General features: G+C 35.8%; 1 protein-coding gene across 1 annotated transcript; it reads left to right on the top strand.

The window, feature by feature from the left end:
* The first annotated feature begins 210 nt into the window (after positions 1-210).
* Tmem47 (transmembrane protein 47) lies at positions 211-27,236 on the top strand. Its single transcript, XM_034485572.1, has 3 exons — positions 211-1,070; positions 14,148-14,288; positions 23,862-27,236. Exons 1-3 carry the CDS (start codon positions 845-847, stop codon positions 24,038-24,040), a joined length of 546 nt encoding a protein of 181 aa, XP_034341463.1. The 5' UTR covers positions 211-844; the 3' UTR covers positions 24,041-27,236.

Raw genomic sequence — 27,236 nt, forward strand, 5'->3', positions numbered from 1 at the left:
AGCTTTACATTTACTGTTTGTGGAACCTCTCATTTCATTTTATCTCCCACTTGCCTTTCGGAGGGAGAGCAAAGGCTGCTGTCAGATTGAGGAGAACTGACTTAATATGGAGCTGAAAGGTGGGGATGGAAGGGTGGCTCCTGGGTTCAGAGAGTGAGAAGTGTTACTTTTCCCCTCCTTCCACAATGTCATTCCGTGTGTGAATGGGCTGGCAAGACGGGGCAGAACATCGCTGAGTGTGGAACCTATTTTTTCTCCAAAGGCCACAGCCTAGAAAGCCACATCTAGACGCGGATCTAGAAAAATGGTCAATCCCTGCTCCCTAGGAAAGGAAAGGCCACGTGACCCGGAGACAACGCGAGGCAGCGACCCCGGAGCAAACGTGGTCGGGCTGGCCTCAGAGAAGAATTGCTGCACGCAGTGACCACAGGATTAGTGGCGCGACCGGCGGGAGCCAGAGCTCCAGGAGCCAGAGCCTTCCGCCGCCCGGGCGCAGACCCTCCGTCTCTCTCCTAAGGCGCCGCCTCCCGCAGCCTGGGGCGGGGCTGGGGCGGAGCCAGGTTGGCCGCGCCAGGGAGGAGCGGGCGCGGGCGCGGGCAGATCGCTTGCAGAAGATTCTCTGTGCGTTTGCTGTCGCTGCAGCTGCGGGCGACCTCTTTAGGGCCAACCTTCCCCAACTAGGCGAGTCCCGTAGAGCGCTCCGTGTGCTGAAAAGAGCCACCGAGGTACGAGTTCTCGGCGGAGTGTGCCGCCCCTTTTCTCTTCGGGAGGTCCGGCTCTGAGCTCTTCGGACCCTCCTGGCGTCCTCGCCTGCGTCGGGGAGGGCGGCAGCGGCGTCCCGGGCATGGCTTCAGCTGGCAGCGGCATGGAAGAGGTGCGAGTGTCGGTGCTGACCCCACTCAAGCTGGTCGGGCTGGTGTGCATCTTCTTGGCGCTGTGTCTGGATCTGGGAGCTGTTCTGAGCCCCGCCTGGGTCACCGCGGACCACCAGTACTACCTGTCCCTGTGGGAGTCCTGCCGGAAACCTGCCAACCTGGATATCTGGCATTGCGAGTCCACTCTTGGCAGCGGTGAGCCCCCCCAACCCCCCGCGCCGCGCCCCTTGCTCCCGCGTGGCCATCCACGGCTCCTCTGCTGCCACCGCCTCGCTGGGAGCCACCTCCCCCACTTTCCTCCCCTCCCACCCTTCCTCCTTGCCCTACCTTCTCGGTCCTTCTCTAACCCTTGGGCCCCAGGACCCTCTTGCATGTGCCCCTCTCCAGAAGGGGTCCGGGTAGGCAAGACTCCAGAGACCTCCTATGCCCTCTAGTCCTCCTTTGCCGGTCCCTCCCGCTTTGGAGTAACACGTATGCTATTTTGGGCAATTGTTATCATTGAGGGCGAGAACCATGTGGCAGTTAAAAGACGCAATGCCTTCCACACCCCCGTTAAAAAAGAAATGGGCAAAACGCTCCAAATCTGTGGGGTTCTCTGTTCCAACCCCCTAAGAGCAATTTGCCCAAGTTTTCGTCTAGGCCCACATTTTTCCCTGTACTATTTCACTTTACCTGGCTCTTCCCAAGTGAATTTTCATGTGTGTGTGTGTGTGTGTGTGTGTGTGTGTGTGTGTGTGTGTGTGGTGTATGGTGTATGTGTTTCCCCTTTAAATTTTGGGAAGGGATACCGGGAGTCAGGAGAGACTGATGAATTTCCTTTCCTTTTTTGGCGACACCGTTGTTGCTTCTGAGTTGCCTTTCTTTCGCTCCCACAGTAAGAAACTCCCCTTTCTTCCAGTTTCTCCATGAGCTAGTTACTCACAGTTGCCTGGAAAGTTGTGCTTTATTCAGCAAGCAGTGAAAATTGTATGTGGATGGGAAACGGGGTAGAGTAGGCGGTAGCCATTGTGGATACTAGCTCAAAAGGGACTTTGTGGCTTTATTCCCTTCCTGACCCTCCAGTTTTTTGTTTTGTTTTGTTTTAATTTTCCCCATTCTCAGAGTCCCATTTATTCTTCGTAGAAATTTGCCAACTTCCAATTTCTTGCTGAAAACTATTCCCACTCGAATTCTGTTTCTTCAGCTGCTGGTGTGTTCACAGATTAAAGAATGTAAAAGGTTCTGCTGGTGATTTTTTTTTTTATGCTGGCGCGCGCGCGCGCTAACACACACACACACACACACACACACACACACACACATTCACACATTCACGCACATGCACGCACTAGCTCACGCACACCCTCACACACTGACCCCAGAAACTCATTAAATCCCTTCTTGACAGTTTCATGTCTTCTCTGAGACAATTTTTTTTTTTAAGCGTTGCTGGAAACGTTTCAAGTTCTGATAAAGTTGACATAGCACAACGGCCACAAAAAAAATCCGACTTTTCTTTGTCTTACGTTTTTTGTTATAGGAGAAATTAGTTCACTTAGTTAAATTTCTTCCAGAAATTTAATTTTGTGCTTACAAAGGCTTTTTCTTTGCTGTTACCTCAGAATACCTATTGAAGGCTTTCTTTGTTGATTGATTCATAGTGAAGGGGACCAGTTGGCAGCAGGAGGTCAACACTCCAGCCTTTTAATTCTTTCAGGATTAGTTGTTTACAACTGAAGATAAAATAAACCCACAAAATGCCTTTCTTCAGTAACCAAGGGATCCAAATAAACTTTGGAAAAAATATCTTTTCTTTCTCCCATCAATAGAAATGGAAATTTATGTAGGAATGCCAGCTTCAGCAGATCTCCTTAGCAACGTGAATCTTTTGCCCCCTTCACTCTGTCTCCTGAAATAATAGCCCTCTGATTGCATAAAGACTTTTCAGATAGGTTGGTGAAGCCGGCTTCAGCTCCCATTTGCTTTTTAGGCTATTATCCTTTTCTCTTGGCCTGGAATGTGGGGAATGATGGGAAGGCAGCTCCAGTTTGTTTGGTAATCTTTCCTTAATTGCCTCCATACCCATTGATTTTAGCTACAAAGAAATTTGTAACTGGACCAAAAAAAAAAAAAAAAAAAAAAAGAGTAAAAGACAAAAACCAAAGATATCAGCTGGACAAATGAGGAGACATAAGCTTAATGCAAATACGGTGTCTATAGAATTATGCAAAGGGAAAATCAAAGGCAAGCACACTTTCTGAGCCAACCCCTCCCTCCTCCCCAGCCACCGCCCCTTATTCTGTCACTATGCACTTCAACTTAGGTTCCTTAAATCAGCTTTGGCTTCATTTTGCTTGAGAAAACAGTTTCCTGTCTCCCCAAAAGATAGCAAGATGTATTACAAGTAGAGGTGTTTTTGTTACAAGTTATGTGAAAGTTTTTGACTTTCTGTTGTAGCAGAAAAGTTGTAAAGGGAAGGGCCAAAATACAGAAAATTGCTGTTCCCACTTAGACAATGGGCTCCTAAGGATGTTATATGGACTTGAAGCTTCTATCACCCAGTGTTTTAAGACAAAGAGGGACAGTAGGATCAGCCCAGGAATGCTGTGCTTGCCTGTTCCAATGGTGGGTAGCTTATTTAGTCTGTTCGCCATTCAGAGAAGGAGAAGGATAGAAGCAAAATGTCTTTCTGAATATTTTTAAAGCTCGACTTTATTCTCTCTGGAAAATCAATTACTTTGGGAAAACCCACCAAGGACAGTTTTACAGAAGATCCTTCTCCAGAATTTTCAGGGCTTAATTAAAAATCTTTGTTTTAATTAGAGTTAAAACTGCCTTGAAGAGGGAAGGTTTTATTTCAAGAAGGAAAATTTCTGGAATGCTTTTTATCTGAGGACAACATTCCCCACTTAGGCCCAGTTTTTACTGCAACTTTCCTCTAAGCCATTATTTTAAACTTGTATTTGAATTTTGGTACCAAATATGCCTTGTTTGCTGTTGATAAACTGTTTTTGTGGTTTTAAGCTACAGCAGAGCCATGCCTCTTGTGTCCTGTTACATTGAAGGTTGCGTCAGCACTTCTAGTATAAAGCAGTAATCTGGTTGTCAGTCAGCCAGAATGCTTTTCACTAGAGTCTCAATTGGAGATGTGAAGGATAGCACTGGCATTTATCTTTGCTTGTATGTTTTCTAGGAAGACAAATCAGAAAATAGTGAATTGGCTGTCACTGGTAGTCGGGTGGGGGAAGTTTGGAATATGCAGTAATCACAAGGCTGCCCGATATAGAATTCTTTTCTAAAGATGACTTTCCCCAGTACATTTGTACAGCTTTTAAATATGTTTTCAGTCCCATTCAAAGTTTTTGTAATGTTTTATCCACTGCTTCCTGTTTAGTTTAACGACTTTCCCCCTAGAATATAACAGTTAGCCTTTCCGAGATATAGCAGTTTCACGAGAATACAGAACGAAGTTTCCCTAAACTCTACATTAAGAAGTTGTGTCATTCCTAGGATGATTTTATGTTTCTGTTCAAAACATTAATATGTAGCTACTTCTTGTGAAGCATATGGCTTTTTACTGTCTGTTTTTTGACTCAGCAAAATAGAAAACATATAGGTGGTTCAATAAACAGGTTTAACTGAGAACGATTAGGGAATTTAACAAGGGTGTGTTTAACCATTTTTTCTATCAACAGTACACTTGATCAAATAGTACGCTTTTCAAGGAATATTAATAGCATCATTGGTGCACTGCCCTAAGAATAAGCTGCATTTGTAGCATGAGTTATTGGTAGTTTTGAAATGACAGAGCACTCTATGCTAAAACAGGTGAATATTATTATTATTATTTTCAGTTGACAGAATGCTCTTTCAAGAATGCTTACGTGTAGCTCATGTTTTTAACTTTAGTATAAAAATTCCCTTTAAAAGGAATTTATGAGTAAAGCTATCTGAGGTGTAATTTAAGATAAATGGAACTGCCTGAACACCTGCAATTCTTGGAAAAATCTAAGATACAGTGATTTCAAGTTCAGATTCATGGCATCTTTGCGTATTTTGAGACTACACCTTAATTTGGAAATGGAATTTCATCAGAGAACCTCAAAATATGATTTGGTCCAGGAAGGTTTAGGCGCTCTCAGAGATAAGTTAACCCTGATAAATGTGTTTACCAATAGCAAATTGTCTACTCACTACAAGTATACCCTCTTCCAGTTTCTAGGACAAGAACATCACTAGAACAAGTGCACTAGTGGGTGGAAAAGTACCAGCACTAGCTAGCACCTTAACTAATAAACCAAAGAAAACCCAGGATGAATTAAATCAAAATGTTCATGAGATTTTTTTTTTCCCTTTAAGGTCTTCTTGAATTTCATATTCACTAAAGGGTATTTTGATTTGTGGTCAAGTAGAATCCTTCTCTTGCACAGACTCATAGAAAGATTATAGTCTCCAGGGAGTCCCGTAGCAGAGTCTATTGGCAACAAAGGGGTTTTGATAGGAGTGTGAAAACTAGCATTTAAAACAAATGCTGGCATTGCAAAACAAGAAAAACACAACAAGCAAACAAAAAACTTTTCTCAAGAAAAGATCTTTCCTGTTGAAAATAAATGAATTTTAAGATTTTGTTCATTTTGTGTATTAATTATACAGTTTAGAGAGACCTAAGGTATAGCCAATATTTCTAGTTTCTCTTAATGAAAGTGCTTGTAGGTATTTCAAAATAAGTCTCCACGATAAGCTTCTATATGAACTATGCTAAGTTATAGCATGATCTAATGGTATGACAAAGTACTATTATGAAGAATACATGAAACTTCAGCTTGCTTCTAGCCAGAACTTGGCCACTCACCAATCATGTCAGCATTAAAAATGTACTTAACTTCTTCAGATGGCATGTCATGAAATTTAAATACATAAAACGTTTTTTTTTCTTTCATATTATATCTTTAGAAAAGCAAACTCAAAATGTTGTTTTTCAATGAAAGTAATTTTTCTATTTGCACTGGATAATTAAGTAATTGTTTTCATGTTAGACTTAAATATTGGTCTGAGTTTCATAGCATTTCATAAAGCCCCATGGTCAGAGAACTATTATCTTAGTAGCTACATTTTATTCAATAGTATTAAAGGCCAGATATCACTTACTCCCAGTGTCACGTTAATGACTGTAATGTTTCAGAGAATACTATTGATTTTCATAAGTTTACCAGGCTCTTGGTTTGTGATAAGAGATGAGCATTTACTCATTGCACTAATTCCAAAAAACTAACTCGACCAGCATTTAGTTGTATAAAATAGCTATATTTTGCAACACTGAAGGTCAGGAATGCACATAGAGCATAATGATCCTAACTTGTCCGTGATCCAGATATCTGTGGTCATAGCTGAGCATGACTTTTACAGTCAGGGCCTGGAATATTGATTCTTGGAGGACCCTGTTCTAAATCCTTCTACTTAAGGATTTGGCACTTTGGTGGGAATGATTGAAAGGCTTGTCTTGCCTCCAGAGCACTTGCAGGCAGTCTTTTTAGCATGGGGATCTCAGGATAATTAGACTGGTGACCTACTGAGTGAGAATTTTAATTGGGCTATCTTCTCTGTGAACCAGCTGGGAGGTCTTCTAGCTCTCCTATTACATTCTATTAGTTACACCTAGCCATATGGCTAGCTCAGATTTAAATGGAGAGTTGGACTCCACCTCTCAAGGAAGCATGCCATCTGACACAGTCTAGCTATACATCTCCAAAATCTTTAGTGCCTCTGAAGAACAAAGAAAACTACATATGTAACTTTTGGACTTGATTTTTCTAATCCATATATAAATAATCCCTGGCTAGGATAAATACTACCCTTAGCCATTACATAGCTTCAATTATTGGTCACTTACAGGAATTTAGAATTTGTTTTTGTAGGATGATGTGAGCATAAGAACTTAAATGCAATTATGGGTGGGTAACTAGATAGGTACATATAGATACAGCCATCTTTGCTCTTTGAGTTCATAAAACCAAGGATCAGGCTCATTAGAAATTGGTTTAACTATTTCATGTCAAGGGCACTGACAGATGAATCTACCACTCTTCAGATTGTTAGGTCACTTATCTTAAAACTTAGAGAAGAACACTTTAATTATTTTGCTGTTAGGTTTATATTGGATTGGGGGAAACTAATAAATCCTTGATTTTCTTTTCTATTGGAATGTTTTCCACATAAACAACAAAGAAACCTCACTTATAAAGTGAAAATATATACAAGGATGAAAGACATTTGTGGTCTCCCAAAGAACCAGGAAAACATATGTGGACAATTTTAGTTTGTCAGCATGATTGTTAACTGTTGTGAAGTTTAAACTGATAATTTAAGGAATCATTTCAGTATAGTGCCACAAACTTTGCATACATACATACAGTCTCTTTAAACTGTATGTTTATTAGAAAAAAAGATGTAGGAAAAATAGAAGATGAAATTTCAATTCCTTATTATTTATATCAAAACAGGCACTAAACCTAAAATTCAAATTTTTTAACAAGAGAATTTCTTGATGCCATGTTTAAGACTTCTAAACCAATAGTCACCAAAACATTGCCATAGTCTATTGGGAATGAAACTGGGAGAGTATCCCTAGCAACATCTCCATTTTCTTACTGTCTATGAATTAACCTCATTGATTCATTGAATAGCAAGGGGTAGATCCCGGTCTGCACTTAGCCAATAAGCCTTCTATCCTAGGTAGGGAGACCTAAGAGGATGATGAAACAAATGACAAGATTTAAGCTTATGAAATAAATTTACAACTTGCTGAAAATGAAGTAGTAGATATTCTTCACTAGAGGAGTGAGAAAGAAAGAGCTGTCTGAGTGATTAGCTCACCTGTTTTATTCTTCAGTATTTACTACTGCATGATTTAATGTGTGTGTGTGTATGTATGTATTTGAAGATCTTCCTTCTTTTTTAATGTTATTAGCTGTCTTATACGTTATTTTCAAAGTTTATATTGGCTAGAAGGCTATCCATTCCTGTTCCCATCTGTGGGTTTCAGCTTTCAGTTTTTCTCAAATAAACCCAGGTATTTAAGTTGCAATTTTGTCTTTTTATTTTCTGTGCATGTTTTTCAAGACAGGGATTTTCTTTGTTGCTATGGCTAAATTGGAACTCACTCTGTAGCCTAGTCTGGCTTAGAACACAGAGATCTGCCTGCTTCCCTGAGTGTTGAAATTAAAGGCTTGTTCCAGAAGGGTCCTCTCCCTTTCCCTCTCTTTGCCTCCCCTCCTTTCCCCTTCCTCCTCTCCTCCCTTTTCCCCTTCTTTCCCCTTCTCTCCCTTCCCCTCCTCTTCTCTCTCCCTATTCCCTCCCTCCCTCCATTTCTTCCTTCCTTCCTTCTTCCCTCCCTCCCTTCCTTCTTTTCTTCCTTCCTTCCTTCCTTCCTTCCTTCCTTCCTTCCTTCCTTCCTTCCTACCTTCCTACCTTCCTACCTTCCTCCCTGCTTTCCTGCCTTGCTTTTTTTCTTTTGTTTCCTTATTTTTAAGAGTTAAGGAAACAGTCTTTGGTTTACCAGACCTAATAAATCTTTGAACAAATACTCCTCAGTAGTTACTATTGAGAAGTAGCAGTGCTTGTTAGCTAATAGAATCATCGAATGCCAATGAAAGTTTCCTCATATAGCACATGAAGATACAGCAGTCATTTGGCATGATGTTGGCTTTCTTTCTGTGTAAGCGCTAAAACATGCTTTAATACCAAGGCTCTTTGCTAAGCACTGTATATAACAGTTTTATTTGAGAGGAAACACCATATGTTACAGTACTCAGATTTTAAATTATATTCCACTGAGATTTCTAATTACAACTATGTGCACTAGCTAAGAGGTCCCTTTGTTAAAGAAAAAAAAATGTTTATTCTGTTAAAACTAGCAAATAACAGCTTCAAGGATTTGAATAAAATTGTCATGATTGAACATGAGGAATTCACCTGCTACTGAGAACATTTTTCCCTTAAATATATTACCTTGGTGTTTTTAGTTCCTAATGGTAAAAAGGAATTAATAATAATGACTTATCTTCCTAAGTTGTCATCAACATAATTTAATTGAAAAGTATTGTTATAAATTTATCCTACAATTAAACAAAATTGATCAGAAGTATTTGATAAGAGTGGGTGAAAGTGCTCAAATTGTTAGGTACATTATGGAGAATTTGGTAAAAATTTATGAGTATTGAAGTAAAAAATCATTTGTATTATCTGAATTACTGAGTGACTTTCACTAAAGATATGAATTTCATTTTAAATAATATAATTTCCTCCTTGGGGACTAAAGATAAAAATACAGTTTGGGGCTAGACAAATTTTGCGATTTTTACAAGTTTGTAAAAATCCATATTTTAGTTTCTAATGAGAATTTTAAAAAATGCTGAATAAGTTATTATTACAACATATTATATTAATACATTAATTTAAAGCATATATTATATTTAGAGAAATACTGTTCACTCAAATAATAGAACTAAGTACATTTCTTCTTTTTATTGTATCTAATTTTGTGAGAAAGGAACAATTTTAGGATCAGAGACATATGTAGTAGAACTTATCTTACTGATGGAACGAAATGGACATCTATCCTTATTAAGATTTCCTTTCCTGGAAATCATTAATAAATTTTGACTATGAATTCTCCTGTGAGAAGACAATTCTCCAGCTGGGCAGTTGTAACATAAGCTATAGAATTTTCTTAAAGTACTGGCAACTTCTGACCAGTCTCACGTATTTACACTGCTAAAAATATGTCAAGACAATTCTGTAGATTACTAATGTGTTTGTAGACAATGAAGAGTCTGATACTTGTAAGTAAAAATACCTTGAAAGAAGACTCAAATTTAGTTTCTGAACTGCATGTTAATATTGAACTTAATAATACAATACAAGGGACTTCCTGATTTTTATCCTGTTACTGTGGAAGGAAATACTTACTTAGTGTGTATGCATTTTTGTTTGTTTACTTTTGCTTTTGTTTCTGTCAGGAAAAGTACACAGTTGTCTTAGGTTGTTGCTTCCCTAAGTTCAGTTCCAAAGTTTCTAGTGTATTCCTTTGTCATTTTTGCCCATATACTCTTGAGGGAATGTGACATGTAATATGGCAACCTTATTTCACTTCGTAGGTTATCTGACCATCTGAGTCCTCACCCATTTTATACACTAAGAACATTAAGAATTGTTTCTAGATTCATTATCACCTGTTCTGTCAGATCTTAGGAAAAGCTGCCCTAATGTTAAAGATAGCATTACAGTTTTTAAATCAGTGCCATAGGCCGTTGATGTTCTATAGAACTGCTTTTTATATTTACTGCTCTACTACAGTATCATACCATAATTTACAGAAATGTGTAAATCGAATACAGAACCATAGATCTCAGGTGTTTATACTTGATCTGACACAGTTCTATGAGGCATTTAATTGGAAAGCAAAATGAAGATAAATATAGAGATTAACTGATAGTAAAAACTTAAAACACATGACTTCCTTTTTATAAGAAGAAGAACTGAAAATTACAAATGGTACTATATTTTAATTTGCCTTACAGACATTGACTGTAAGGTAGCACATTTTTTTTTTTTTTTTTTTGTGACACACAAACTAAATTACCACTGAGGCAAAAATGAGTATTTTGGTCACTTTTTAGTGTATTCTTCTAAAATTACTCAAATTTTTGCATGCGTTTGTGCTAAATTCAATTTCTAGACATTGGTTGAGAAATAAGTATTATAAACCCCAGCCTGGTACTTTAATGACCTAAGTATACATAAATCCCTTTTACTTTTGTTTGTAATTCTCTATATCATAGTACTGCTCAGAAAGAGCAATAGAAAATGTTAACTATTTATCCATGACTTTAAGATCCTCTCTTAGCCTTGTCCATTGAATTTGAGGCTTCTATTAGTACAGAAAGCAGAAGCCCTGTTCTTAGCTCCAAAGGTTCAAACAGACTCTTAAAAAGCATACTAGACCTTGAATATAGTAGCCCTTCGTAACCATTGTTTATGCTGGTGAATTGAGTATTATGTGGCCAGGAATGTGAAGTTTAAGTCCTAGGCAACCAACCAGCCTGAATGAATCCTTCCCAGTGGACATTCTGACAATACTTAAAAACTTGGCACTCTCCACCAGGAATATAGTCTTGGTATTCCAGTTCAAAGCCATGGCTTCTGGCCAGGACAGTGACAGTCATGGCCCATTTCTAGTCTCTCTTGGAAAATTAAACAGCTTTTCTGTTTGAGCTGTAACTCTGGTTGTAGACCAAAGGTAAGGGCAGCAATATCACAGCAATGATGGTATTGTCTTTCCTTGTTGACTTTGAGTCTACAGAGATGTTCTGCATTAGTGATAAAATTAATATAGGCAATCTAGTAGAAAACCGAGAAATGTCTCTGTTAATTTTGTATTTCCTGGCCTGCAAGATGTTCCTTTCTGAGTTTTTAGTTTCTCTTAATCCCTTAGTTTTCCTGTGTCTACTACTGCAGTTTTTCATTTTTTTTCTATATGAAAGGAAATACCATTGTTTGAGAAAATTCAACCATATGTGAATTTAGGAATGTTTATTCTGTTTTTTTTTTCTTCAGATTTATATGAGTATCACTTGGTAATACAAATTTATTTCATTGACATTGTTATGTGATTTCAGTTGTTTGTTTAGGCTTTGCTTAGGAGAAAAGAGCTTAATACTTGAAAGTGAAATAGACCACAGTCCAGGACAGGGTGCAAAACAGCCAACCAACCTACTCTTTTCCCCTTTTTGCTTTAATGGTTTTACATTTATTTGGTGTGTGTATGTGTGTGTGTGTGTCTGTGTCTGTGTCTGTCTGTGTTTGTGTCTGTGTCTCTGTGTACACATTTTTGTATTCAATGGGCTTGTGGAGTAGTTGTATTTTCAACCGGATGTTTTTCAGGGATTGAAACTCCAGTCCTCAGGCCTGGCAGCATGTGCCTTTACTTACAGAGCTATCTAGTTGGCCCACCTTTCATTTCTGTAATGCGTTTTTATTAGCATTTGTTCATTTACTTGTTATGTGTGGCCATTTTCACACTATGTCATAGTTAAGCAGGTACAACAGAGAGACCATCACCTACACGGCTGAAAATATTGAATTGATTTTTTTCTTCAGAAAATTTGCTGAGTGTTTTTCTTCGTCTGTCTTTACAAAATGGAAATAAATGTGTGACATGGGTCTTTCAAGCTATTAAAAAGGTAGACAATACTGGTCGAGACTATTTCTTGTCTTATTTTGAGTTAAAGTAAAAATAGTACAAATGGTGCCATTTAACACATGTTTTAGGTACATGGAAGAACTTAGCAGGAAAAACAGTCTATTGTAAGTTTGTATTGATCTTTTAAGGAGGTGGCTATTTAGTTTTATGTTTATTCAAAGAAAGCTAAAATTACTCTTAAAGTGATAATCATTATAACAGTAATCATCCAACGAAAATTATCCATGGTGTAGCTGCTTAAACACCAGGTGTTTCATTGATCTGTGAATGCATCGATGGATTTTACTCTTTTCTGTGTTTCCTGTTTATTGCTTTGGTGTAATTATACTGATTTTATTTTTAAATTCAGAAGTTTCAACTTACAAGCTTCCATTATGTCAAATAATATACAATGCATAAACTTTTCCAAAGTAATTTAGAGGCTTCCAAGTACAAGGATTATTCTTTCGGCTTTTAAATTTAAAGCTACATGCTGTTAGAGAATAAAAATGCCATAATATAGCTATCCTTTTAACTTCTAGTTGAAAGCCAGATACACTTTTGTTTGAAGTTATATGGCTTTGTTACAAATAGATACATTAAAAATGCTCTCTACTTTCTTGTGATTGATGCTTATATATTTTGAGATCTGGGGATCTGTTTTATGTATTTCTTTTCTGATGGCTGTTCATGCTCTACTTGAAAGCTAGTGAAACATCCAGAGCTTTTTGGAGGCAAGGATGTGGAACAGGGTGTTCAAGAATAAATAAAAAAGGAATGACTTAGGGTTTCTCTGATAAACCTTTCTCATACTTCAGCACTTGAGAAGCTTTGTAGGGTAGTTTCAGGGGGAAGCATCAAAGTGTCGTGGATTATGGACTTTGAGTAGAATGCATTGCATTTGCAGTTTAGCAATTGATTAAAATCTATTTGCATTTCCTCTGCATACATTAAATTGAAGAGCAGAAGAGGCATCCTGGGAATTTTGTTCAAATTACTATGCTGTAGTGTGTCAATCCCTATAATATCCTTTATATGATGGTTCCTGATCTATATGTACTTTATAAATTTATCTTTCTTTTTATTGACTGAAAAATACAACATTTTTGTTATACCGTGACTACATCTTTGTAAGAAGTGATAAATTGTTATCAGTGAGGTTTTTTTTTTTTTTTTCACACAATCAGACATGCTAAGTGGTCAATATAGCTTTACTTGTTCTTGATTAAAGAAAGGATCTAAGCAATCATTTAGAGTTTGTCTGACTCTCTGAAATTCCCTACTTCAGAAACCATTTTTGTGATGGTGACTACAGACGCATGAAATGAAATAAACCACCAACAAACCTTCCTGATGGGAGTTGACTGGGAAATTGTTTTAGAAGTAAAAGAAGATAAATTAAATCTTGGAGTTTTTTATGAAGTAAAGAAAGACTTTCTGAGCAGGAAAGGAATTTTAAAAACTGTCTTTCTTGAAACATATAATAATGAGATGATTTTCAGGGACTTAAAAGAAAGACACAAACTTGTTCATATCATTTATGAACAGACCAAACTAAATTAGTCATGTCACTGCATCTTGTCACTAGCTCATTTAGTAAGACAGTATTGACTGGGAAAAGGCAAAAGGGGAGTTTCTTGTTGAGGAAAAGATAATCTATATCTGAATAGTGTCTATATACAATTCATCCTTATTCTTCTACACTTAAAATTTATTAACTTTATAAGTAAATAAAATTTTTAATCTCAGTATTGAAAAAAAGTAGGTCATAAAGACAGACACTCAATTTAACATTTGAAGATCCCATGTAAACATTGTGGCAAAACTCTGCCCTAAAAACTGTGCTGAGCTTAACAAAGGAACCATTTCTTAACAAGGATATTAATATTAATTTTTGTCGCAAAACATTTCAAACCCCAAAGGATGCTTAACATGCAGACAAATCATACCCAGAGGTGCTACAAGGTGAAAGGTGCTGAGCAGAGTTCTGTTGATTCTTTGGAGGCTTATTGCTTAAAAACCATGCTTTTCTTTTTTTTTTTTTTTCTTTTCAGATTGGCAGATTGCTACTCTGGCTTTACTCCTGGGCGGCGCTGCCATCATTCTGATTGCGTTCCTGGTGGGTTTGATTTCAATCTGTGTGGGATCTCGACGGCGCTTCTACAGACCTGTTGCTGTCATGCTTTTTGCAGCAGGTAAATACATTCATTACATTCAAAGCAGTATTAAAGATTCATGAACCTTTCTACCATTCTCCCTCCTTGTGCATCAGTGTTTGCTCCTTACATAAAAATTGAAAGGCATTTGTTATATTTTAAGGTAATTTGGCTGAAGGTTTATCAGAGTACCACCTTCCAGCATGTTAAGCATTTCACAGAACACTGTCAATTTCTAAACTTCTTACTAAAGCATGAATAAATAAATATTTGTGGGCTGCAAATACAGCTCAATAATAGAGTGCATACAAAGCATGACTTGAAGCTCTAGGACAGGGCATGGAATCTATGTTCAGTTCCCAGTATTGCAAAAATAAAGACACTGAATCAAAAAAATAAGTAAATAAATAAATAAAAAAAAACCTTCACAGGGCTGTGGGGCTATTGCTTTAGAAATTGTAGCAGATGTATTTATCACATCTTTTTATTTTATACTTTTTAAGCATCAGTCCTTCCTGATTTCAATCCCTAGCCTTCTTTGTGATCTTAGGGCAATAGCTAGCAGTAGCTTTTTTTTTTTTTTTAATTCTGACATGAAACAATAAAAGAATTTTTTTCTTACATATATACTCTTAAAGGCATACGTGTTTTGGAAAATAAGCACTCTTGTATGGAAAAAATCATGACAGTTATTGTGAACCGTCAAAGAAGTTAATTATATGAGGGCAGCTGGATGTCTATTACTTTAACAGCCATTATTCTGTGAAGCATATTTTAAATCGAAATATCAAACAATGTAAACAAAAGACCAACAGCTGTGTTTAAAAGGGGGAGGAGCTTGTGGACTGTTATAAGCCCAGTTCATTATCTGATGTGAGTTGTAATTTTCATTTATAAGAATATCCTTGAATATATTATTCATTTTGACTCTAAACTAAAATATTCTTGTGGTATCTTCAATTTTCCCTGTCAGTCATATCTGATTTGAAGTCTGCAAAATAAGCCCCTGTGACTTGTCAATAATGAAGACACTGACAGAACCATCTACGCTGTTAGATGGAGTTTTAAAGGCTGTTTAAAATTGGAATAGATCAAATATCTCAGGATTTAAAGGATAGGATGAGGCAAAACTACAGAACCCAAAGTGTTCTACTGCCCCCTGCTGTTTGTATGCCTTTGATAACAAAGAAGAATTAGGCATCATGAAAAGGAAAATACAAAGGGCAGAACAGCAATTTAGAAATATGTCTAATTCACTTACTTAAATGACCTGCTCAAAATCAAGTAGTCACTGGCAGACCTGGGACTAGAATAGAGGATAGTAAATCTTAAACAACTGGTTCATTCATTACTGACTTCCTCATGTATCCATTCAACTATTTCTGGGATGTCTATTATTGACTAAATATTTTATTAGGACAGCTCTAAAACTGGTTGAAGTATAACTGCAAAACATATTTTAACAGACAACAAAAGCATGACTACATAATATATTTTGAAATGTTTGTAATACTACAGTTTTATTGTTGCACATGCAAATGAGAGCCTCAATTGGGAATGATACAGTAACAAATAAAAAACACTCTTGAGATGTGTCACTATTTGCTAGCTTATTTCTTGGTTCATTGGGTCATTTCCTGTTTTATTAGAATGGAACAATGTAGATAATTTAATTAGGTATAAGTTTGTCTTTGAATGTAAAACTTAAGAACAGAACAATGAGATAACAAGTTGAAATCTTTTTAATAAACTGTACTCCATAACACATTATGTTATGTAGCTTTAAAAGTGGAATTGTTATCAACCATTTTTAGAACAGTAAATATTTCTTATTGTATGAGGGCATAGAGATACTCCAATCATTTAAATATTCAACGTTTCTGTGAAACTCTAATTACTATTCCATTTAGCAGTTTACTCACTGCCTCGTGCCTAGTGAAAACTGTAAAGATGTCCATTGCTGACACGATCTAGAAATGTGTAGAAAACAAAGTAGGAGTTTGTTTCCCTTTTTATCCTTGAAATATACATTTTGCCATGTAAATTTTGCCATAGAAAAATTTGGGAAAATGAGTCCTGGTTATAACAAACTATGGTGGAATTTAACAACATAAAGTTAGGAAGTTTGGCTGGAATAAAATTTTTGATTTAGCTTTAGGTATTACATATTAGTAAATGCTAAAATCATGAGAGGACACCCTGTAGCAAGATGCATATAATGTCACTCACTCCCCGAACTGAGGCCTAAAATGGGCATGGTACTGACTGCTACACTTTAAAAATGTACATGTCCTCAGATTTAATTGTGTTCTCTTTCTTTTGGAACTGATTATAGAAAACCTGTTTTGAAATAACCATTAGTTTAATGTTAGCTTTTAATATAAGCAAGATTAAACATACTTGTTATTTATAAATTGCACAAAAAGCCAATAAATCATTACATTTGGTTGATTTTTGGTTTTTTTGGAAAGCATGTTCATTGCACATAGTAATCAATTATTAATCTGGATTTAAGATTAAAAAACTTGGAAAATCTACATAATTGAAACTAAATGTACTGAAGTAATTGGCTTATCCCACTTGTAATTTATTTCAGTCATTCTTCAAATGCATATCTGAGAGCATTTCATTTTATTTATACTGTCATTTGTGAATATTTTAAATACATCTCTTAACAAAATGTTTACTTCTCTAAATATCAAGCTGTGTACTACCATGGAGTATTTGTCTCTATTCATGTAGAGAAATGAGATCTATGAAAAGAAATGTTTCTTTGCTTCTGCTGAGATGAACAGTAACCTGTATTCAAAACAAGCATACCACTTCCACTTGGAAAGCATTCCACCCAGAAACAGCCTTCTGTGCTGGTTTGTACTCATGGATACCCAAGAAATAGTCTTTGAATGACTGCTAATAGACTACAACATTTAGTGCATAGTCTTGTGAGAGATTCATGTGATATAAAGTCTTTTTTTTTTCTCATTGAGGCTCAGAAAGAAACAGGTTTCACCTGATCCGAAAAGAGTTGGTTTTTGTTTGTTTGTTTTGAAATGATCTAAAAACAGCCAAACAAATTTTGAGAAATTTTATCATCTTTCTTCCTGGAAGTCTTTACTTCATGGTGGGATTGTAATTAACTTGAGCAGCTGCTAACAGAGCTAAAGGTAGCCCCATCATCACAGCTCATTTAAACCATTGCTCCATTTGCCAACACTTTCTTATCCTTCCTAGAAGTCTAGATTTAGATTATTATCTCTAATAATACTGTTGATAGTAATAATCAACTGAACACCTGTCATGTGCCACACTTAAGCATATTCTATTTCTGATACAACAGCCTTTATTGTCAACGAACTAGACTTAGAAAGATTAATTAAGCTCCCCCTATCCCCAGTTATTCAGCTATTATGTTGGAGAGCCAGGGTTTCTTTTTCTGTTTCCATTAATTAATGTATTCACTTTATAATCCTATCACAGCCCCCCTTCCTTACAAAGCTCCTTACCTCTTTCCCCTTCTTTCCCCTTCTCATAGGAGAAGAGGAAAGTACCTCTTCCCCTGTGGATCACCCCCATTCTGGTACATCAAGTCTCTTCAGGGCTAGGTACAGTCTCTCATTGATGCCAGATAAGGCAGCCCAATTGGGGAACAGATTCTAAAGACAGGCAACAGCTTTTGGGATAACACAAGCTCCAGTTGTTTAGGACCCACATGAAGATCAACCTGCACATTTGCTACATATATGTGGGGGCCCTAGGTCCAGCCCTTGTATGAAGAGACAGGATTTCTATTCAGGGTATCTATATTATATGAAATATGAAGATTCCTGAATCATCTTAAAGGGTACCTGTCACATCGGGAAAACAAAACAACAACATAAACCAGAAAGCAGAGAAGAATCAGCTTTGCATTTAGTTTTCAAACTAAAAATTTTCCTCTTCTGGCTGTCCTACAAGCCCCTTTTTACATTCTAATTTTTTTCCTGTAGTCTTTTGTCTCTCCATTAGAGTATATCCTGAAAATCCAGTTGTTCTGTCTCACAGGAACAGTACTCCTTTAGGAAGTCAGATGCTTGGGATGTCATAAAGACCACAAACTGACTTGTATTAAGTAACTGAACTGACTGAACTATAGCTGACAATAGAAGCTTCTTAGCCTTTTTGGATAGCTGACAGTGATAGATTTGTTGAGATTCTGATACCTGCCATTCAATTTCCCTCACTAATGACTTAGTGAAATAAAAAAGATTGTCTCCTTTATGGTTCTTCATTGTCTGCTTCTTTACTCCACTGATAATTAGAATGCGTGTTTTCTTTGGTCCTTTATGGATTTTGAGTACAAATTATAGAAAATAGTCAATGTTTCATATTTTAGATTTTAGATGCTATTGCACTAATTTATTATATTACTGAAGATGCTCCCTTTTGTCATATCTGGAAGAAGCCTTCTTCCTGTAAGTGATTATATCGAGTGATTGTTCTTTCCCCCTTGAAGCTAAATTTCATTTCTGAGTTTTCTCTGGTCCCTGATTAGGAGCTTGTGTTTTCCACCCTTGTCATCATCTTAAAAGATACTGAGAATATGGGCAATCATTTTGAATCTCTATTTGGCTGAAAATTAGTCTAGCTTAGATTACAAACTAAAAGGATGTTCTATTTGCAGATGTTTAGCAGTATCCTACTATACTGTGGTTAGTGTATTTTACACTAATTAATTTCATACTGTACTACTTTCAGAGTTATAAATTTAATTAATCGATAGTCCAAAATTCCTTTTGTAGGAAAAATGTTTTTATTATCCAAATTACAATTTTCTTTATATTCTATACGTAGGAGCCCAGCTGGAAGGCCTGCTGCCTTTCACTTATCTCCAGAGTCTGCCCCTTGTTTGTTTGCAATATGAATATTGCCTTAGTTGAGTCCACAGTTGTTTATCAAAGGACACGTTTCAGTGCCTAAATGTGGTCTTCTGTTTTATTTTTAATTAATAATTTCTAATTTAATCATGTGATCTGTTCCTTTCCCTTTTCCCAAGAATCAAGATGACATTCTTTTCTTAGTAGTTTCTTTACCATTCCAACCTTATTTTCCACCTGAATCTTTTCCCCCCTTACTCCCTACTGTCTACGATGGTAAATGAACAAGTACTGACCTCTTGGGCTCTGTCCTTTTGTCTATTTAATTGTTCTTGCATACAAGCATAAGGATTCCACTTCTGAAGTAGGAATGTAGTCTTTTCTCTTGTCGACTTGCTTTGCAAAAAAGCAATCCCTAAGACAATGAACTCAAGGGTAAACAATCCCATTGCAGAGGTAAAAGATGAACTACAGTAAGAAACCTACAAAGTAAAAACAGCTTCAAAGCACAGCCAGAAGAGAGAGGATTTTCAAACCCATTGTTTTTGAGCTAGAAACAGCTAGATTTTATTCCTTATTAGTACAAGTTTAGAAACTGGTACAAAGCACACACTTTGAGTTCTCTCATTGGAAGGAATGGAAAGCTAGAGTATTTAAACATTAGTTTTTATGAACTGGTAGAGGCTGTTGGTAGTGCTTAATGGACTTCAGCATTAATTTCTCCAGAACTTGTCATCATTTTACAGGTGAGAAAAATAACTGGAGTTACTAGAGGCAAAAAAAAAATGTAAGTGTTAGCAACTAGAAATCTATTTGATATGTGATAGAGTGTGAAGGATAAAACATTCTGGATGGGGTATTGGCAGTTCTGTATCAGAAACAAATACCTCAACCACACCACAGGAAATACCCAAGAAATGGTTCTTAAAATGTTAAAACATTCCCTTAGAAGTAATGTTGAATGTTTTAAATGTTTTAATTGACAAACACTTGATTAATACTAGAACGGAGATAATGTGTTTCATGTCTGTAATCCCAGCACTTGGGAGGCAGAGGTTTGAGAATCAGAAGTTCAAGATCATCCTCTGCTGAGGTCAGAGGATTGATATAACTTCAACACCAATTCAGTGTATGCATCACATTGACTTTATCTTAAATCGAAGAAAGCAGATAAAACAAAGCTAAAATGCACACAGAGATTAGTAGCTATAAGTTCCTCTCATATTTCTAGCCACACAATTTCATAATCATAATTTACATTGCATCTTCAAAAAATAAGAAAGTAAATTCCAGTATTTAAAATTCTGAAATGCTCTGTAACTTTCCCAATGCTGTATCTGATGAAGGGCACAGAATACCACAGACAATGCCCACTATTTTTATATTGTATTTTATTGATTGGTGGTAAGATACAAATACAGCATGATGTCATTGTCTTGTGCTGTAGACGTTGGTCCCTTTTCCCCCTTGCAAATATTTCTGAAAAACAAGGGTTCTTTTTTTCATTTACTATACATTTTATAAAACAGAGAAAAAATTGTTTGCTATTACAGGCTTATATTTTTCTTCAGTTTTTCTATTGCATCTTAGTTTTCTTTATGGGTCCAGAAAGAATAGCACAGTTCAGAAGGCAAAATCATTTAAGGTAATCTTTCATCTGTTACAACAGAAGAAAGGTCTAATCAACCTGTTCTACTGAGTTTCCCATTGAAGCTTTAATGGAATTGTATTTCCACTTGCCTTCTACCAGAAAATCATTTTACCATAAGGTTTCAGATTTTGCTAAATGAAATACATTCAAATGAAGTTTTAATGCAGCGTAGGTGAGCACCTTACCTGAGGGACTTGCTTTTTGAATAGATTCAAGTTGGTTATTACTTCTCTGCTCAAATTTCTCTAGCAGCTTCTTGTAATTTAGACTGGAGTCCAAAGTCCTAACTCTGGTCTTCAGGTTAAAACCTAACCAGGAACTGATGCCTGACAGTTTTTTTCCTACTTTGTTATCTGAACCAGGCCCACAGCTTTGGCATCTTTCTTATTTGAGAGGCATACTTCACCATCGGAATTTAACCCTGCCTGTTCCCTGGACATCCTTCTGGCTATGTTGACCTGCATTTCCATTCATAATTTATATATATGGTCTTATCAACTTGACAGGAAAAAAAACAGAAAACAAAAACAAACAAACAAAAAATCTAATTCCATTGTGAATCTAAAAAACAGCTCTCAACTCTTTTTCTGATTATTCTTGGATCTTAGTAGTACTTGCTGGCATATTCGGAGTAGACTGACTGATGACTTGGTGGTTTGTTCATTTGTTTGTTTTTTTGATTCAGAATGCTCCTATATGGCCTCCAATATTCTCCTTCCTCAACTTCCTCAGTTTCTGGCTGGGATCATAGGCATAGACCACAGTGGCCAACTTTCTAATTTATACTCACTTACTGTTGAACTGTCCATAAATTAGAATAGTAGTTTTGATTCTCTTGTTCTCAATAATGCCTTAAACTGTATAACTCAGAATCATTTATTGAATGGTTGAATTTATTAGATATATTAAAAGTATATGTAACTCACATCCCTATTTTAATTGTATCCTGGGTACTTTTCGCTATGATTTAGTAATAAGAGTAATAAGACAAGCCTTTAAAATGGGGGAAAAACATGTCCACTATCTAATGTGTTGTTTCTTTTTTTTTTTGTAATTGATTCATTAGCTTTATGACAATTAAAACTTTCCTTCACCAACGTAGAGAGCCAACCACTTTTTTTAAATTAATGCACATTGTACCACTTTGTGGTTAGAAATAGATGAAGTGAGATTATATAATTGTGCTGTAGGCAGACGCTTAACTGGTCTAAAACTTTAAACTAAGAAGAAGGTGTGGTTTCTATTTTTGGTGTCAAGAGATTCTTCTTTTTCCTGTTTATCTACTCTCAGTAGTAATGCAGAAGAATGGCAGACAGATATAAGCCCAGTGGAATTGTGCTACCAGGCAACTCCATTTGGAATTCCATCTGGATTCAGACAAAGTCTTTGCTCTCATCATTCTTACAGAAAATATTGATTTTGAGGAACCATGTTCTTCATCATAACCATCAAAACTCCATCAGTTTTATGTCAAAGATAGATGATTGCAATGTAGTCTTGCTAGGAGAGTTAATCAAATAGGTAATGTGAGTCTTAAAACATGCTGAGAATCAGTGAGGATAGATCTTAAAATCTGAAATCCTTTTTTTAAAAGAAATGTGTGTGTGTATACATACATAATACATACATACATACATACATACATACATACATATACATACACTGGACCAAATTTTATTGTATTTAATTGTTTATATTTTTGTCCTTGAGCTACTGGAATTTATAATCTCTTAATAAGAACTAAACAGTAATCACTTTTAACAAAGGTTTTGCTTCTTATGTCAGGGCTATCTTTAATTTGTTTTTCAAAGGTTCAGAAAACATACTTTAGGCTTTAGAGATATTGGGTTTCTTTTGTAACTATAGCTTTGCCAGTTGTAATGTGGACAACTTATAACTGAGTGAGCATGGCTGAGTAATTTTCAGCCCCTTTTATGTATATCTTGATCTAGATTTTAAATGGAAAAAAATCACTTTTCTTGAGTGTTAAAGCTAACATAGTTGGCAAATATGGCAAATTTAGCCCATACATTCTAATTAAATTAATTTAAATGAAATAGAAATATAATAGTTGATCCAATAGGAAGTTATGAATTTTAAATAGGTGACTTCATCTCCTGTGTAATACAATATAGTATGTCTCATACAAAAATACCCACAGGACTACAGGTTATATGACTCCTTAGTTTTAGATGGTTAGAAGAAGCCTTCCCTTTCCTTCCCTTTCTGATTAATGGGTTTGTTTTATTTTATTAAATATGAATCATCACAGCTTCCCTTCATTCCTGAGTTAGAACGAAGAGCCAACTAGGAACTAAGATATAAATTTTGACTCTGCTCTAGTAGTCTTCTTAGCCTAGCCCTCTTTTTTTAAAATCCATATTCCTCATTTCTTCATTAATTCTTTTTGAGTGCCTGTGGGAAATATATATGCAAATATGTGTAAGATCTAATAAAAGGGTATAATTAGTTGTGGCTTTGTGGCAAAGATGACTTTTGAGTGTCTTTTAAAGATGCATGGTGTGGACTGTGTGAGAGGGCAAAAGTGAAAGTAGTTTCTAATTAGAGTAATAGAAAAATAGACATCAAGATTAGTCTTTCTAGAATATTGGACTGAGTCAGATGGTTGTGAACATCCTAAGTTATAGGTTGCCCAAATCTATCTCTAAAAATGTTGAATTCTTTAGTTTCTTAAGTTTAAAAATAAATAATGAGGGTTTAAGTCTGCATTGAGGCCACTATTGTTAACTCTATAGATTTTATATGTAACAGTTCAGTGTAAATAGTGCTGTCATTAGTGATAATTGTACATGTATTTGCAAGGCAAGAATCACTTTTTTGTATATTCATGAATTATTGCTTTATTAATTTCATTAATTGCTAGTAGCAACTCACCAGTTATTAACAGGACAATGATTACAGTATTGGGGCAGTACCTAAGTAAAAAATTCTGTTAATATTTTAAAGGATAACATTTAGAATTAGAAGTACTTTATTTTTTTCACTTATATACTTATTTTATTAAAAATTAACTCACAAATATATATTTATGTGTATGTTGTTTTATTTGCTACAAGTAATATAATTTTGTTTGCTTTTTTTTTTCAGTTGTTTTGCAGGTCTGCAGCCTGGTCCTTTATCCAATCAAGTTCATTGAAACTGTGAGCCTGAAAATTTACCACGAGTTCAATTGGGGTTATGGCCTGGCCTGGGGCGCAACTATATTTTCATTTGGGGGTGCCATTCTTTATTGCCTGAACCCTAAGAACTATGAAGACTACTACTAAAACCAAGTCTGAAATTAAACACACCACACACACACACATACACACACACACACACACACACACACACACACACACACACACCACACCACAAAAAGAGAAAACAACCATCCAACAAAAGATTTATGTTGACATCTTTTCTAACACTATTTTCTAAAACACTTGTGGAGCTTCAAGCAGTTTGCTCAGTTGATTTAATATCCTTTGCCTTTTGGCTTTTAACATCATAACCAGCTTTTATATCCATTTTAGGGACCTGCACAAATTAAGAGCGCTGATTAGATATAGGCATATGCTGCAAACTTCCAATATGCTCATGCTATTTTTCTTGACATGTGAACAGTCTGTATGACAGCAACCATTGTGAGAAGCTAGTTGGAATGAGAATTGCCAGAGTCTCTTATTGCCTGCAGGGGAACAGTTGGCCTAAGCAACATGTAAAATTTCCTTTGCTCTGACAACATTTGTACTGTTGGAATCCTTATCACTTGTTTGTAACACACAGTGGCTATATTGGCTGTTGGTTATTTGCTTGAGTGAGGTTTTGGGAAGCAAAACTGCCCTTTGGACATCTAATGAAAATCATAGATATAACCGTTTAATTCTACCTTTAAGGCTATTCTTTTTAATAGCAAATTATAGTTTGTCAATTATCATCTCTTGGGAAGGAAGTCAAGGTTTGGAGACATGTGTTTTTCATTATGCAGTTAGAAAATTGAAGGTGTCTGCTTTCCCCTGGGGCAATCAGAAAGAAATGTGCATGAGTTGCTTTCATAACCTTTAAAATCCTTTACAAAATTTTGCAGCAAACACTTGTCCATATGTAACAAGCTTATTCTTCTACACTATAAGACATTACTATACTGGTAATAAGTTGTTCATTAATAGTACACATACATGTACCTATCATTCATATAATCAATACTTGCTCTAGTGAAGCAATTGGTATTCACAGTTATTTACCATACAAAAGTTCATATACCTTAAAGCTTCTGCTCTGTGTTCTCTACTGATTCACTGGAAAGTGTTAATAGAATTGCCTAAGAAGAAAAATTGAAATACTGTTAATCTGAAATTTAAAGATTCTTTTATAAGCATTGTAGTTCAAAAGAGAGTAGGAATGAGGATGATCACTTTGTGTAAAATTCATTAAAATACAAGGCTGCTATTTTTGCAAGTATTTTAAATGTCTTCATTTTAAAATAAAGGAATAGTGATAGATTTCTATAAATGTCTAAATCACTCAGTAGATGAGTAGTATTCCATTGTCACCTGGTCCTCTGAAGTTAAATGATGGGCTAACTGAGTTGTGCACACAAGTATGGTGAATTTATGTTAGGGAAATTATTCATTGACTGTTCCAAGGGAAGAAAACATCAACAATGAAGAATAAGTTTGCAATGTATCTCTATTGCAAACTTGTATTAGTTCTGTTTATTATACAAATCTGGATAGTTTAACTATAAGCCTATTTTTATATAAAATATACAATTCTGATAGGAAAGTTTAAATGATTATTTTTGTTAACAAAGACATTAAAGCAAGTTTTCTCTCGTTTGACCCTCTTGAAGACAGAAACATTGGGGAAGAAACTTTAAAATGTATCTATTTACTAATATGTTATACAATCCATTAAGAAAAGGACTGTGTCAATAGTATTTAATAATTTGCTTTACCTCCAAGAGCAGACTTCTCCTTTCAGCTTATCTTACGAATGGTTGCCAAAAACAACTGCCTTTCTCTGACTCTAAAATATTTTATTTAAATGTCAAAATCAATTGTGAATTTTCTATGGAATCAAAGTAAATATGAATACCTTATTCATTCTTATTTTAGTAGTGATAGACAAATGCTATTAAATGCATCTTAGAGATCAAAATTTATGAAAGTGAGTGATTCTATCAAGAATCATAAGGAACTGAATGGAAAATTTCCAGAAAGGTATTAAGATTGTAGAATATTTTGAAGCAGTTTTCTTAAAAATCATAAAATCTGGGGCAGATTCTCTTATAAAGTTTATTGCATATTGTGAGAACAGAATGAAGAAAATGTGATATTTGGATAGGGATTTTAGCTATGGACCACAGCCTCTTGTAAGAGGATCTCTTTATTCTTTAATAATGGAAGATCAAAACTTTGGTGCTGGCATCAGTGAGGCTTGTTGGAGGATACAGTGTTCAATTAGACCAATATCTTATCAGAAGTATTATCAAGGTTTCATTCTCTGTCCACATGGGAAGCCAAAAAGTGAATGGCTATTTTACAGGTTGAAGCACACATATTTGTAATCTATTGAAAAGTAGATTCCTTCTGTAATTTTTCTTGCTTCCCAGTTAACGAGCCCTAAGCTACATTTTTACCATCACTAATATTTGGAACTTTTTCATTGCTAAGAAAGCTTAGTACAGCAGGAAAATCATTGTTTCTCATCTAAAGTACTATTGTGTCTATCTGAATAAACACAAGTGATAATTTCAGCTATAGTAGCACCATGTTTTTGTAGCTTTAGGTTGGATTGATGTTTTCTTAAACAGAGTTGATAGTCATGAACCCATCCATGGTTTATCTTAGAGAGATAATGTACACACACAGAAACCATAACAGTACTCAGCTGGGCTAGCTATTCAGATTTCTTGCACAAGTATTTTGCTTTTTGTAAGGTCAACATGTAAATTTTAAAGACAAATATAGAGAGACTTATGTGTTTGAAATATAAATGATATATATGGATTAGCATGTACCTGTATATTATTAAACATGCAGTGAACTGACTGGTAAGTGATTGTCTAATTGTATGGCTAGCAATGTAATTTATTCAGACTGTATTTTTGTACAGAGCAGCGCACACTAACCTATGCCTCTGTGTCCTCTTTAATGCCTAAAACTGTGCCTAGAAATTTCATCTGTCTTAAAGAAAATCAAATATACTCCATGCTGTTTTATGATATTAGTTTCTCTCCTGCTATTCTGTATTTATTATTTTTAAATATCTGACATGTTTACTACTTAAATATGAGTTTATGGTATCCTGGTTCCTTTTATTTTTCTCTTAACAGTCATCTGGGGAAAACCTGTTTGTCACTCCAGTGATGCTTGAGTGTACAGTCCCATGATCTGTTCTGCATTTCATGATTTTTGTAGTTGACCTAAAGTTATCTATGTGGAAAAAATAAAAAAATAAAAGTGGTTTCACTGATAA

The sequence above is a fragment of the Arvicanthis niloticus genome, chromosome X (assembly GCF_011762505.2).
Source record: "Arvicanthis niloticus isolate mArvNil1 chromosome X, mArvNil1.pat.X, whole genome shotgun sequence".
Classification (NCBI taxonomy): domain Eukaryota; kingdom Metazoa; phylum Chordata; class Mammalia; order Rodentia; family Muridae; genus Arvicanthis; species Arvicanthis niloticus.

Coding starts and splice junctions, on each gene's coding strand:
- Tmem47 (XM_034485572.1), top strand. CDS start 845: ATGGCTTCAGCTGGCAGCGGCATGGAAGAGGTGCGAGTGTCGGTGCTG. Junction 1,071..14,147: donor CGAGTCCACTCTTGGCAGCG/GTGAGCCCCCCC, acceptor TTTTCTTTTCAG/ATTGGCAGATTGCTACTCTG. Junction 14,289..23,861: donor TGTCATGCTTTTTGCAGCAG/GTAAATACATTC, acceptor TTTTTTTTTCAG/TTGTTTTGCAGGTCTGCAGC.